The sequence below is a fragment of the Phalangium opilio genome, unplaced genomic scaffold (assembly GCF_054372755.1).
Source record: "Phalangium opilio isolate 3A_F unplaced genomic scaffold, DU_Popi_V2 ptg001170l_1, whole genome shotgun sequence".
Taxonomy (NCBI): domain Eukaryota; kingdom Metazoa; phylum Arthropoda; class Arachnida; order Opiliones; family Phalangiidae; genus Phalangium; species Phalangium opilio.
The window spans coordinates 2,477,465-2,493,013 of record NW_028324255.1 but is presented as its reverse complement, the minus strand read 5'-3'; the positions used below and the strand labels follow the sequence as shown (position 1 = coordinate 2,493,013).

Below are 15,549 nucleotides of genomic sequence, written 5' to 3'. Positions count from 1 at the left end.
CACGTTGTTTTTATTAAATATGTAAACAATATTTGCACTCAAAATTAAAAGTGAAGATCACGTTGTTGTTACTAATAAATATCATAAGATTAACTTTAAATGCGTGAAAATGAATGGCACATGATCATTTAACTTGATGTTATATGTTGAAGTCCAAAATATGTCCAGGTTAAATTTTAAACGCAAAGCTGGAAACTAACCTCCAGCTAGCCGACTGAAAACCAAATGATTAAATTATTGCGATAGATAAGGAGGTCTAATATTTTTTAGACCTCGATTTAAAATGAAAGATTTAAAAAAGCGAACGGCCGAACACCCTACCTATTTTTTAGGAGCACGATACTGAAGGAGACGCAGCTGTATTTTAAAGCACTTATCAGGCAACGCTAATTTTTAATCCTATAATATTACTCCAGGGAAAATGTCAATAGAAAACGATGGTAGGTGTCATTTCCATAATGGAGAAGGAAAATGTGGGCTTCAACAATTTTCTGTGAATGGCGGTCGGTCTTAACAACGACGAATTCAATACAATAATCACTTTTTATTTGTAACCATACATATCACCTGTGCTTGCCTTTCCAAAAATTATATTAATTCAAATGTATGTGTGGAAATTTGATTTACTAGATGTTTAAAGTTAAATACATTGTTAGAAATAGTATATATTTCAACTACTTTGTTTGAATCAACTTCAATTACGCGTACAAATAGTTTGTTCTTTTCCACCTCATTGTCACGTGATTTAGGCATATTGAGAAACTGTTAAATTCAACTTCATGTTCACGTGTATTACACGGCCTAAATTACCACCAAACTTAGTGTGATATTTTCCACCAATTCTCCCCATGTATTAAACGCTTTAAACCCCCACCAAATTAACGTGACGAGTTCAACCGAAACTCCACGTGTTTACACATCTAAATATACACCGCAACTAACGTGATAGTTTCAACCTATTCCCCACGTGTTTTACACGCCCTGTTTCATCACCCAAAATTAGCGTGATATTTTCAACCTATGCTCCACGTGTTGTACACGCTTTACATCGCCAACAAATTAACGTGATGTGTTCAACCAAAACTCCACATGTTTTACACGTCTAAATATACTCCACAATTAACGTGATAGTTTTAACCTATTCCCCACGTGTTTTACACTCCCTAAATCAACACCACAATTAACATGATATTATCCACCTATTTCCCACGTGTTTTACACTCCCTAAATCAACACCACAATTAACATGATATTATCCACCTATACTCCACGTGTTTTACACGCCCTAAATCATCAGCTCTATTAACGTGTGTTTTACACTTATGAAAAACCGAAACACGTTATATACACAAAGAACACTCAAAATACACGAATTTACATGGTGAATTGCTACCTGGGTGGTCTCTTCTTTCCAAGTAGTAATTTCTTCAACATAGCAATTATGATTTATTCACCTTCAAAACACTTATTTTTTCTTGTCTCTTTGGTTTTTCTTGTGCTTTTTCACTAACACATTTAGTAACTCTTCTTCACTTTTTTAAATTTAGAGCTAAGTACTTTTCTTCTTTTATATTTCTTAGATATTTTTAGCATTTTTTGTTCTGAAGTTTCATAACCCTTTGCTGGGCAAAATATTCTCAGAGAGTTGACAACTCTTCCGTTTTCTTCTTCTTGCTTTTCCAATGCGGCTTTTGATTGAAGCTTCTGATTTTTAAGTTTTTCTAATTCTGTTTCAATTTGTTTTTAGGTTTTTAATAACTCTTTCTTGAACCTGTGTATGAACAAGTTTAATAACATTACTCAGCAAACGTTTCGATTTTTACTTACAATTACTTTATTTTCGAGATATGATACCAATTCCACTACACTCATGGATTTCACAACGCATGAAATGTTGCTGACTTCATTGTTTGTTTCCGCTTCGTCACTTGAATGCGCGGAATCGGTGTCGCCTGATAGAAAATATTTCATTAGATATTTTAATTCCGATGCGCGTATTTCTATTTTTATATTACGCTCTTCAATTGTTTCTCTGTCAATACATCCTCTGAACTTTGCTCCATTGAATAAGTTAGTGTATTCAGGAGGAAGAAGAAGGTTTTTTTTAAATTTCGGAGACATATCTTTCATGATTTTATGCCCGTTAAGAAACATTTCATTTAGGTGTTTTGATTTACGGAATTTGGATGGCTTGGATTCGTGTTTCAGATCTCGGGAAAGTTCGTGCAGATTTTTATAGACTTACAAGCACCACTACCATGACGCGAAAGATTGCTCAATGCTTAGCAGTTTAGGCTAATTTCACACCAAAAGACTTTTGTCGTTGGGTAACAGGAATGAAAAATCGGAAATAAAAATTGATTTTCAAGTTTCTCTGGGAACTTAAAGCAAAGGGCGGCTCCGTTGATGCCCCTGAAAGATGCCTTTTCTGCTACACGTTGGCTAAGCTTGGCAAAGACTAGTTAAACCAAAGGCAGGAACCAAGGGGACCTCGTGCATTAGGTCTGATTGGCTCCTGCCTTTGGCAAGGTAAAATTCGTGTCCAAAAGATTAGCCAGCATGCTAGGGGTGATAATTGAGCCGCCTGTTACTTTAAGACGTCTTCCCACAGTGCGTTTAAGTGTTAATATTACAGACAAATTTGAAAAACAATAAATATTCCGACTCATCACCCGGCGGTACCAACGACAAAAGTGGCGCAGTGTATGCCTTACCGAAAAGTTTCACCATAAATGATGAAATCACATCTCCGTAAGAAATGGAGCCAGGCGCTCTCAGCATCAAAAAATACTTTCGCAAGCTTGCAGCATAATTACGAGGAAAATCTTTATTTTCGCTAGAACAATTTTTATTTTTAAATACTTTATATCATCTTTATATATCATTTACGGTTTTAAACTTAACAAAAAGTTAGTTTAAACACTTAGATGACATAAACCTACCATCCACGTTCTCTTATCGGGACTCTCCTTCCCTTTCGATGTCAGTTGACTCCAGTCTGATGCTAGAAATTTCGCAGCATATTGCACGAGGGCTTACAGAATGGTTGAGAATTAATTTTTTTGAAATCTGGGGGTGGACTTGTTTTTTCTTTTAACAATCCGTATTTTACTACTCTTTAGAATTTAATTCAATCACCTGATTTTACTGCTAATGGATTAGTTTCCTATAAATTAATTGAAATTAAAAATTACTTATCTGAGATTTTTCAAGAAAAATTCCATTTTCCTGAAACATTTTATCATGAAATTTTTTCTTTTCAAGGGAGAACGTACTTTAATTTTCAAATAATACTCTCGTTAATAATGTATTGAATGCGGTCTTTTCGAATACAAAAGGGGGCTGTTATCACCTTTTTAGGCACATCGTAGTATACGATAGGCTCTTAGTTTGACCCGAGCCGTAATAGTAGAAGTAGTAGTTGTGGCCGAAGTTTTCGCTTTCGTTATCGTTATATTTTAGCTTAAAAGGAACTCTATATTACCAAAAACGGATTTATGTACTAAGAACGTCGGATCGTAGCTTTAGCCTCTAGTACCATCCTCGCATACTTTATTGAGAAACTTCGTCTGCTTATATTTTGACTCCACCCACAAATTCTGTGTATAGCGACTTCTAGAGATCGAAAATGTCATTCTTATCTCTATTTTCGTGGTTAAATATTTTTTTCCGAAATTGCGCCAGTGGTAAAAAAGCAAAGTGGACAACAATGGGATATAACTCCCGATTTAGTGGAATTAAGTTTTAAAGTTAAGAATATAAATAATTGATGTTTCTTTTTTAAGTATCTAGTTTTTCTTCAACATCAATTATTTAAATTCTTAACTTTAAAACTTAATTCCACTAAATCGGTAGTTATATCGCATTGTTGTCCACTTTGCTTTTTACCACTGGCGCAATTTCGGAAAAAAATATTTAGTCGCTATATACAGAATTTGTGGGTGGAGTCAAAATATAAGCAGACGAAGTTTCTCAATAAAGTATGCGAGGATGGGTAGTGAATTTGCTACGTTCAACGTTCTTCTTACATAAATCCGTTTTGATATTACCACAACCCACCCATAGGGGTAACTGGACTCGGTTAGAGATTTAATTTTAATTAAAATTTTTTTTGGACCGCAGCCGGGAATCGAACCCGGATCGCTGACGCAGTGGTAAGACATTCTACCACTGAGCCATAGAGACTTGATAGAAACCCCGAGTTTTTATTATATAGCTCTTTTCTAAAATGTCGGGGTGATGTGGGGTGGGGTACCTCTTAATCTGTGGGGTCGGATACTTTTGAATTTTTATCTGTGGGCTCGGATACTTATGAATTTGTATGTTTGGGGTTCTTATATTTCTTTTCTTTTTATTTATGTGCTAATTAAATAGATAACGATTTCCCCCGTTTCCTACCGCGATCCTCATGTGTTTCGTTCTTGTTCGGTAGCTCTCGTCATCTATATTATGTTTGACTGGAACGTTTTGGCGGTTAATTAAAATGTGAGTTTAGATAGAGCTTACATAGTGTTAAATGAGCGTTATGCGTTTGATCATTTTAGCATTGCTAATGGTAATTCGAGGGGAAAATCACTAAAATGAGTAATCACTATAACTAAACTTTCTCTTTTATAAGTTTCTGGGCATAAGTCCTTGTTAGAAATTTATAAGATGCGATAAGTGTGCAACAGCATAAGTCTATGTTGTAAACTCATCGAGGGGATTATCACTAAAACTATCTGTTCTTCGATTCGCCGGAACATTAGAATTACAGCATAAGTAAATTTATACGGTTATAATTTTATCACTGTTTAGAGTAGGGCATCGAGGGGCTATTAACTCTGATATTATGCACGGTAAATCATTTAAGCATTGTAAAAGATAGCGCTATTCACTCATTAGGGTAAGGTATAGAGGGGTTATGCACTCATAAGGGTAAGGTATAGAGGGGCTATTCACTCGTACGATGTGGCTACTATTACGAGCCCTTGGGCCGTCTTGTTTAAATTTGATAAAGGGGTTCCTTTCTTCTTTAAGCACAGTCACTATTATTGAACTGTTTATATATGTACTTGTGGGGAAGATTTTAGAAGTGTTGGATGAGTTGCTGTTTAGTTGACAACATTATGAAAACTTGATGTGTTTAAACCTTTTGAAAGGAAAATTCTCGGAAATTTGAAAAACAATACACTTTTCCGACTCATCACCCGGCGGTACCAACGACAAAAGTGGCGCAGTGTATGCCTTACCGAAAAGTTTCACCATAAATGATGAAATCACATCTCCGTAAGAAATGGAGCCAGTCGCTCTCAGCATCAAAAAATACTTTCGCAAGCTTGCAGCATAATTACGAGGAAAATCTTTATTTTCGCTAGAACAACATTTATTTTTAAATACTTTATATCATCTTTATACATCATCTACGGTTTTAAACTTAACAAAAAGTTAGTTTAAACACTTAGATGACATAAACCTACCATCCACGTTCTCTTATCGGGACTGTCCTTCCCTTTCGATAGCAGTTGACTCCAGTCTGATGCTAGAAATTTCGTAGCATATTGCACGAGGGCTTACAGAATGGTTGAGAATTAATTTTTTTGAAATCTGGGGGTGGACTTGTTTTTTCTTTTAACATCCCAGGTAGCAAATAAACGTTGATTTAAAGTAGATTTTTGGTGCCAATGTTTTGAAAACGTTTCACTTGTACTTCACACGTAAGAAAAACGTTTATTTTTGGTACATAAGTTACCTCAACCTGTTTAGGATTTTCTTAACGTCAATAACTCGTTTATACAAAGTGATAACTATAGCGTTTACAACAGGTCTATACATTAGGTTTGCAACACGTATGAGAATTACCGTTAGTGAGGCTAGAGCTATTTGAGCGCGCGGTTTAGAGGATGGAAGCGTTCTGAAGAGAAAAGTTCTTTTATGTAGCTATTCGATACCGTTCGAGGTTCGTCATGGGTTTTTTGGTGGTAAAAGGAGGAATTTGGTCGCCAGGTCGCTAGGCAACTTCTTTATGGAAAGTTTCGGGGTTGTTTACCTCTCGACCTGGCTTGGTTATCATGATGGTATCGGCTACTGAAGTTTTTTTGGGGAATTTTCTTTAGCGCGCTCTTTAGCTCGCTCTTGTTTGAATTGAAATGGGAAAGTACATAAAGTAAGAAAATTGCTTGGAATTAAAAAATACGAAAATAGTAAAAAGGGGGTTGTCCATAAAACAGTTAACAAAATTTAAATTTAAGGGATTCCCGTATTCACTTTTTCAACAATTAGAAAAAGAGAGCGGTTCGTCAGAGGACTGCACTTAGAAATAGTACAGACATTTTAAAGGGAATGTAATGTGTGTGGAGTCCTTATAAAATTTAACCCCGACGAAACCCTAAAATTAATTGCAAAGTTGTACAAATAGTTTCAAGTAATTCATGACTGGGTAAAAGTATCGGCCCTCGAGCAAGTTTAAGGTTTTCGATGGTTCTGTGTGAACTTTGAAAGAGTTGTCTTGGCAATAGCTGTGAAGAGGGAGAGGTGGGACGATTCAAGGGCTTAGCTATCGCTACGAGAGAAAAAAAGCCACAAATCTTGCGTTAATTATAGAATTTCTAAGAGGTAAAAATAAAATAAAAGCATAACCCCTGTTGGTAAAGCGTTGCAACTAAATATGATTCCTTAATAAGATCGTAAAAAGGGTACTTAACACAGAAAAGACTTGTTGAACTGAAATTTAGACACTAGTATCCAAATTTTAAACCAATATCAATCCCAATTAATTTTTTAAAGAGTTCACTAAATATCAGTTTCACATCTTCATTAACAACGCTCTAATTCTAGGAGAGCGGTCGCTCTCTTAGATAAGACTTGATACTGCCTCTAATGCTAAAGGAAGGTTCTTCGATTGGCCGTAACTTTTTTCGTATTGTGTTTGCTACTTTGAAATTTTGCCAGTGAACTAAAATTTGAGCCCTAATTTTGTGGTTAAAATTTCAAAGAGATCCAACTAATAGTTAACTCTATAAAGAAAAAAGTTGTTAAGGGTGGTTTTAGAATCCATAAAATTAATCCGACATTTGGTGAAAGATACGTTATTGTTCCATAGAGATAACATGGGATTTTTTTGAAAAATGACCTTAATTGGGACAGTGTATAAAGAAAACTATTCATTCGTTACGTTTGGGAACCATCTTAAATGAAAGATAACAGCCCAAAGATGTGCCTTTCCTTAGTTTCATTAAGATAAAATAAGTTTAAGTATTGATTTTTATCATTATTAACACATACTTTGACTTACGTTGTTTTGGGTATTGGAAATACGGCGTTTTACCACTGTTAGAGACCCGCATTTTAGCCCTAATTTTTTCTATTGGACTTACCAATTGCCATGTTTCACGCCGTTAGAGGGATATTAAGCAAGAAAACTTGCCTGTGTACCCCACCTACGGCAACATAGTCCTCCCAGCATCCTCAGCGGTTAGGTAGGGTCGTACTGGACGAAATTGTAAAGGGCGCTCCCTCTATCTTCAAAATAGAAGCTAGTTCTCATACAAATAAAATGTTGCTACGCGTCAGCACTTATAGCCCAGGACTTTTAGGGTTTGACCTAGAACATTTGAACATAAAGATGAAAATTGCTACATGTGTTGTTTTTGACCCAACAAAAAATATACTAAAAGTCCCCTGCTGTAGAGCGCGAGCTTTCGCCGCCATCTTGGAAAATGGCCGCCGGGAATGCCAGCTACAATGTATTCCACGTTCTTCTTCAAAAATTATGAAAATTGGTAAACATTATGATTGGAACCACATGAACATCATGGCAAAATTTTACAGCTCTGTGCTTAATAGTTTAGTCGCCATATTGGAAAATGGCCGCCGTGAATGCTAGGTACAGTATATTTCACCATGTTGTTGGAAAATTATGAAAATTGATAGGCATTATAATCAGACCTGTGTGAACCTCATAGTAAAATATTGAACCCATTAATCAGATAATTTGGCCGCCATATTGGAAAATGGCCACCATCAATGTCATTTAGATACAGTATATGGGTCAAAAATTATGAAAATTGGTAATAATTAGGATGAAGACCGTCTAAACATCATACTTGAATATTGAAGACGTGCTACTGATAGTTAAGGCGCCATCTTCGAAAATGACTGCTAGAAATGCTAATTATATTTCAAATATATAAATCTTTTCGAAATTTCTATTTTGAATAGATGATTTTCATTGACGTAATAAACAACAAAAAATGGCCATCTCGAAGTTGAAATTATCGACGCCATTTTTAAAAATGGCCACACGAAAATTATTGCCCTAAAATCAGAAAGAAAGAAAAGTTATTCAAAGCTGTTATTCTCAACATGTTGATTAGAGAATATAATTTAATATGGGGTTTGTACATTTTAGTGTTGTTTAAGATAAGATTTTAGACAAATCTATAACATTTCATTCATATTCATCGTCATCCTGAAGATTATTTCATAATAATTGCATGTCAGAGGCCTGGATTAGGCGCTAGACCTAGCTGGCGGTCTTACCAGCGCCCCTCCCCATCATATTCGAAATTGAACCTGCGGAACCGCCGTCATGGCACACGGGATCGGCCAGCGGTTCCGACAAACGCCACTTGAGCAGGTGACAGAAGCTGGACACCGTCAGCGGCGAGCTCAATCAGAAGGTGGCCAGTGAGAGGGAAGGATTAAGGCAGCAGAAGGCTCGAGGGGACGGAAGAGTTCCCTCCAAGCACAACAGTGCCATACGGCCGAAACAAATAATGCATCCGCGACCCAACGAGGGTTGCCAATAGCGGGGGTGAGCCGAGGCAACTCCTGGGCGGGGGCAAAGCGGCCCAGCAAAACCTTCACGGAACGGGGCAAGGAACGGTTTGAACCAAGGGCGAACCCAAGGAACTCCCGAACCGTCACACTGAACTCGGGCCCCCTCCGCCACGACAAGTCCTTTGAGATAAAAAGGTTAAGAGAACACTTCTTTCATTTACGTGCTGTAACTGGGTGTCGTTATGATAAGGCGTATTTTAAAGTAATGACAGATAAACAACATCTTACAAATTCGTTGAGCTTTTTTAATGACCATATTGCATCTAAGGAAGCCATAGCTGCTACCGAAGAGTGATTTCTTGTCGATTTTTAGGGTGATAATGGACACGTCACGCTTCACCTATGTAGATATTACACGTATAATGGAACCGTTGCCACACTTACTGTCAAATCCTCATTTGATCTCGCTAAGCTTCATCCAACAACCGACGCCGCGAAACTACATTCTTTCCGTGCGTATCTTCAAGTCCAACAAAAGCTAGGAAACTATTTTATCCCGACCAGTGGGGATTGGTTCGCGATCGCGAAAGTCGAAGACCCATTCACACCATTCTCTTTCCGGCATCAGATGAACTTATAAAACTCATTATTTGTACCTGCAGTCTAAAGAACATTTTAAATAAAGAACTGTGAATGTAGAAGATCGGTAATAGCTTGCTGAGCAATGGATGGACATTGTCAAGGTATAAGCCGTAATAAAAAATCTTCAGGATGACGAGAAACACGAACGAAATGTTAAAAATGTGCTTTAAATCTAATCCTTAACGACACTAGAACGTCTATAGCCCATATAAAACCAAAATCCGAGTAAAATAGCTTTCCTCTTCTTTTATTCAGATTTTAGGATAGCAATATTTCAGCGACCATTTTTAAGATAAGTCGAAAATTTAGACTCGAAAATAGTTATTTTTATGACGTTTAATACGTTCATGAAAATCATCTACTCAATAAAGAAATATCGAAAAAAAATTATATATCGGTAATATTTTTGGCATTTCAAGCAGTCATTTTCCAAGATGGCGCCCAAACTATCAGTAGTACGTCTTCAATATTCAAGTATGATGTTTAGACGGTCTTCAGCAATTGTTTTAACAATTTTCATAATTTTTGCAGAATATACTGTATCTAAATGACATTCCCGGTGGCCATTTCCCAACATGGCGGCCAAACTATCTCATAAATGACTTCAATATTTTACTATGAGGTTCACACAGCTCTGATTATAATGCCTATCAATTTTCATAACTTTCCAACAAAATGGTGAAATATACTGTACGGCGGCCATTTTCCAATATGGCGACCAATTTATTGAACACAGAGCTGTAAAATTTTGTCATGATGTTTATGTGGTGTCAATCATAATGTGTACGAATTTTCATAATTTTTGAAGAACGTGAAATACATTGTAGGTGGCATTCCCGGCGGCCATTTTCCAAGATGGCGGCGAAAGCTCGCGCTCTACAGCAGGGACTTTTAGTATAATTTTTGTTGGGTCAAAAAAAAAACCCACGCACCAATTTTCATCTTTATGTTCAAATGTTCTAGGTCAAGCCCTTTTTTGGCCTATCTGTCCTGGCCTATTAGCAATCGCCTACCGAAGGGTAGGTGCGTGCGCGAGGTACATCGGGAGAGATACGGTGCCGCAGGTCGCCCATCATCAAATCCAATCCATCTCAGCTCCCTTATCCCTGTCCCAACCCCCGCGACTTCCAACCACTAGCATAGCCCACTCGATCATGCTCTCTTTTCCCCGGCTACATATTTTGAAGATGGCACTTTTTAGGCGTATAAACAATCTTGGATCATCTTTGTGAACTTTTAGGGTAGCCCTGACTATATTTTGTTTAAGGTTTTAAGCTTAATATCAAACAGACGTTAGTTTATGCTACAAAAAAAGTTTGAAATTGACAATCTCGGATCGTCTTTATGAAGTTTTAAGGATATCCGAATTTCATTTTGGGCTTATGACAATTTTGAGCTAAATGTTAAACGGACATAAATCAGCATTTTTAAAAATTTTGTAAAATTATAAAATTTGGTCCTATTTCTGGAATTTTTAAGGGGGCGCCTCGCGTGTCAATAAATGATTGTAAAAAATTGTATTATGTTAATTACAATAAGAATACAAACTTTTATTGATTTACGTTATTTTTTTGAAGTATCATTATAAATAAATGTCTGATTGAGCTAAAGTTACGGTCCCTTTTATAAATGTTTCTGCTTAGTGCAGATTTTGAAAATGTAAAACAGTTTCTTAACATTCTTAATTAAAATGAAGACTGAAGGAACAGACATTAATCAAAAATGTCTTGATTAGAATGAAGACCTAAAAAGTATCGATAAGACTGAGGTTATCACTTGTCTGAAGGATCAGATATTAATTTTTCTTTTTAATTGAAACTTAAATGCATGCTTAAGAAAAAACAACGTTCCATTACCGTTTTCCGTTGAAATAAATTATTTTACTGGTAATCAATTTCATAAATTTACTTATCTCGGCTTTTCGACCACAATTCCATTCCCCGAAAACATTTTATCATTACATTAATTACTTTTGGGAGATAACGTGTCAAAAGAGCCTATAAAACAATAAAAAACTGTAATATCGGTCTGTTTAGCAATGACAACAACCTTTTAAAAGTTACAAGGACTATATAACCCTTTCGAGACTAACAGGACCTGAGAAAACTATAGCTTAACCTGCTATTAGTACGACCAGGGAGAATTGATGTAAACTGGAGTTTGTTATAAAATGATAATATATAATACCGTGTCTATCCAGAGTGTAATTGTTTTGGGATTCATTGCAATCTTAGATTTTAGCTAATTAGCTCTGATAATTATAATCCAGAATCTAGAAAAAAAATATGACTAATCAGTGGCATCGCTAAGCCTTTTTTGGGGGGGGGCTATAGACCCCCTTAAAAAATTGAAAACTTAGCCCCCTCAAAATAATCCACTAAACCAACCAAAAATTTTCTCTTAACCTCACCAAAATTATATAGGAATAATATTCATTAAGTTTCATCTCTGTACAGGTGAATTTCAATACGAAATAGTATAATTTTGAGTAAATAAATAAATATATGAAAAATAAAATAGAGACCATTCAAAGATGGAGACATGTAAAATGGTTTATGTTCTTTCAAATGTAATCCCAGTGGTGGCGGCTACAAGCAAACCGAAACTAAAACTAAACTTAAGACGAGTGAAATCCCTTCATGGACAATTGTCTCATAGTCGATAAATTTGGTTTTCTATATCAATAAAAATTTGTATATCTTTAAAATTTGATTAATTTCACTTTGACACAAATATTCGGATAGATATAAAGGTCTACGCATATTCCAATGAGTCAATTGTGCAAAGTTTCGTTATTAATTTCACATAATAACTTACAAATAATTTGCCCAGATTAAGCCCCCTACCCCAAATTTCACTCCCCTAGAGACGCTACTGAGACTAATTCTTCGCTGCTCTTTCATATGTTAGTACAATATCGCTTGTGTATACAACTTTAAACATTCGGACCAAATTAATAAAGAAGAGTAATAATAATATTATATGTCTTAGCGTAACTCTACAAGAAAGTGTTTCCCCAGTGCTGGTTTGCGACACATTACTGTGTCAAAAGATGTAAAATTTGTGTGGTGGGATTTTCAGATCAACTTTTAAATCTCATATGCAGAAATGCGGTTCATAGAAAAAATTAACGGAATATAGATCTTATTGAAAGTAGAATATGCCGAGATATCGTTCTACAAATAACTTCACTGCCCAAAGGAGTCTAGTCGAGTCACCATGGTTTACACGGGCCACCATATTTCACGAAACATTTGGGTCGTATTGGGCGAAGTAAAATAAATAAATTGTTGATAATAAAGCTCTCAGAAATCCAGAAGAAGAAATTTCACGAGCTTTATACTGGCATCATATTTGAGAAGGGACGGATTAGCGAAGACTTAAGTGACACCACAAAAGCGAGCGTGGACGCTATAATTCTTCCAACTGTCTTTCCCAATGCTAGATCGGATTTGCTAACGAATCTTTTCTTAACAGTTCCTCGCCTTTCTTTATAGCCACACAAATAGATAACAAGACGACCCAAGGGCTCGTAATAGTAGCCACATCGTATTTAACAGGCGTACAGAAAATTTGAGTGAATAGCACCTCGATGCGCTACTATTAACTGTTTAAAAAATTATTATTTTTTTTACTTCTGTTATAATTATAATAGTGTGGCACGAACGGAAAACGTGAGTGAGTTCCCGCGCATCCTTTAACAGAGGTTAAACTTAATACCCGTAAAATACCATTAAAAGAAGTACTGAAGATCAGAGTGAATAGCCCTTGATGCCCTAAACAAAAAAATTTAACCCCTAATCCTTACTTCAATAAATTTACTTACGTTACAATGGTAATATCTGAGGCCCCAAGCTAGTACCTTCTTTAAAACTCTTCTCAATTTATGGAGAAATATACGTAACTTCTAATAATAAACACCATTTTAAATATAAGGTCAGTATTTACTTGCATATGCTTCTTAAAAATTCCCCTCGATTTCTTTGAATTTTGAAATAGAGGAGCGGGATTGATGGCGTGAAGTCCTTCTGTCGACGGATGACAGGAATTTTAAAGGGAGTATAAAACCTCCAATTTAAATTAAGGCAATACCATAACCCTCTCTCGTTTTAAATATATCGAGCAAACGTAAAGTACAATTTACAATGCTTAACCTTACTAGTACAATGAAATGCAATTCTTAAACTTACTATTATAATCCCCATCCTTTTAAAATACACGAACAAATAATATCACCTCACCAAAATTCTCTCCCATTCACTCTCCTTTCAATGACGATCGAAAATTTTTATACTGTCTAGGGAAGTTATCTCTCACGACTCCACCACCACCATCACCGCCAACAACAGGCCAGGTAAAACTAAGACCCACATCGTAGATGTTCATCATACGATGTGGCTAAAAATGGCCTGAATATTTTATTCATTCCCAATATTTTGTGGTTAGTCTAAGCCGAAACTAATTAGCAAAAAAATGTAGTTTTGCCTCTTCTTATTGGTTGAATATGGTTTTTCGATTAGGGTAATGCGAGAGGTTGAACCTGTTTACAAAAACTGACTCGCGATAATGCATAAAGAAAGGTGCAGTATTATCATACTAATGAAATTGTTCATGATGTTGTAATTATAATGGCCGATAATGGCTATCATGCAAACCCACGCTATGCGCGACTAGATAAACAAAATTTAGAAGCAATCTACTGTTAATCAAGAGAATATTTAACTTATGCCGGTCAACGAATCGAGTCGATACTATTAAAGGCCATCCAATGATGATCCAGCGCTTGGCAGCAGAGGAGAGAAGATAAATTCAAAACTGCCGAGCTTTACTGTTCAAAAAGCAGTGTTCACTAGACTCCCAGAGTTGCGCGATCTTCTTTCTTCGAATAAACTGATTTTGTAAGTTTACGGTATTCAACTCCAAGTACGCAAGTCTGGCCCTAATGAACTCTTAATATTTCCACATGTCAAATCGTTGAGTAGCCTCTTCACGACTTTCGTCAGAATTTTTCTCTTCCAATTTCACACACACTTACGGTGTTTTTGCTTCTGCGGTCTTTAGCTTTGCACATCAGGCAAAAAAGTATCATTAATGCTTTGCGTCACTCACAAAACAATCGATGAAAAGACTTCACAATAAAGGGACACGTCAGGTTAGGATGGAATCAAATAATTGACTTGTATGCTCGAGAAGTTAACCGTAGTGAGAACCATGAGTTAGCTCAAGTTAAAAGGTGGACTTTGGTCCACATAGAAAGATATTCCTGGACGAAACTCCACGTTTTTCCGGCCAAAATTTTGCGCGATCTTTTGCGCCTGGGTGTACCTTGTATCACCAGTTCCCAGAAGAGCAGTTCTCGAAATAGCAACCGTGATTCCAAAAGAAACAGCGGCTTTGTTGAAAACTAAAGTTTTAGAAAGATTGACTGCTATATTTGGAAATAGCAGTGTTTTTTCTTGTACGAGATTTGACAACAGTGAAATAACGGTAAAGTAGTATCTTGTAGGAATATTATAAAATAAATGTAACCCCTAGGATTTTAAAATAATGGAAGAAAATTAAGCAAGAATAAACAAAATTACACTGTTAGAAAAAACCGACCAGAACTCATCCAAGTTTGGAATTTTTCGACCAAATGTGGGCAGATCGAAAATGGCCTGCCTTGTTTGTAGGAGTCTTACCAAATTTTCACACATCCCAAAATGGCCAGCCACGTTTGTAAACCTTTACCAAATTTGCACAGATCCCAAAATGGCCTACCAGGTTTGCACGTATTGACCTAAGTTGCACAAATTCCGAAATGGCATACCAAGTTTTAACCCTAGTTGCACAAATCATAAATTAACACGCTAAATTTGCACACTGACAAATTGTGGCCAGGCAATGAGCGGTCAAGTGTGCTTTAAGATTGCAAAGATCGTGATACGTTTTTGCATTCACTATCATTCTTGTGCAATTAAACACCAAAAATGTCTACAAACCAAAATATTTCTTCTAAAGTAAATTTGTAAAAATATGTTTAGTTGAAAACTATCTTAACGTATTTTTGACAAAACTTCCAAAAATGTCATGACTGATTTTGGAGCCTTTTTCCCGCAATTTAAAATCCACTACATGTTGCCACTCGCTTTGTAATAATTATCAAAC

At 36.1% G+C, this 15,549-nt stretch overlaps 1 protein-coding gene across 1 annotated transcript; it reads right to left on the bottom strand.

Moving 5' to 3' along the window:
* Positions 1 to 441: 441 nt before the first annotated feature.
* On the bottom strand, positions 442 to 5,875 carry LOC149584093 (uncharacterized). Its single transcript, XM_089863363.1, has 8 exons — positions 5,460 to 5,875; positions 5,232 to 5,353; positions 3,353 to 3,462; positions 2,943 to 3,274; positions 2,715 to 2,836; positions 2,016 to 2,210; positions 1,828 to 1,952; positions 442 to 1,771 (listed from the first exon to the last, which is right to left on the bottom strand). The coding sequence occupies exons 5-8, from the start codon at positions 2,779 to 2,781 to the stop codon at positions 1,733 to 1,735; spliced, it is 426 nt and encodes a 141-aa protein (XP_089719489.1). The 5' UTR covers positions 2,782 to 2,836; positions 2,943 to 3,274; positions 3,353 to 3,462; positions 5,232 to 5,353; positions 5,460 to 5,875; the 3' UTR covers positions 442 to 1,732.
* Positions 5,876 to 15,549: the final 9,674 nt, after the last annotated feature.

Bases quoted from the DNA above. Each gene is read 5' to 3' on its own strand.
- LOC149584093 (XM_089863363.1), bottom strand. From the start codon at position 2,781: ATGCTGAGAGCGCCTGGCTCCATTTCTTACGGAGATGTGATTTCATCA. The intron at 1,953-2,015 runs GTAATATAAAAA...ATTTTCTATCAG, and splicing joins CAGAGAAACAATTGAAGAGC to GCGACACCGATTCCGCGCAT. The intron at 1,772-1,827 runs GTAAGTAAAAAT...GTTCATACACAG, and splicing joins ATCTCGAAAATAAAGTAATT to GTTCAAGAAAGAGTTATTAA.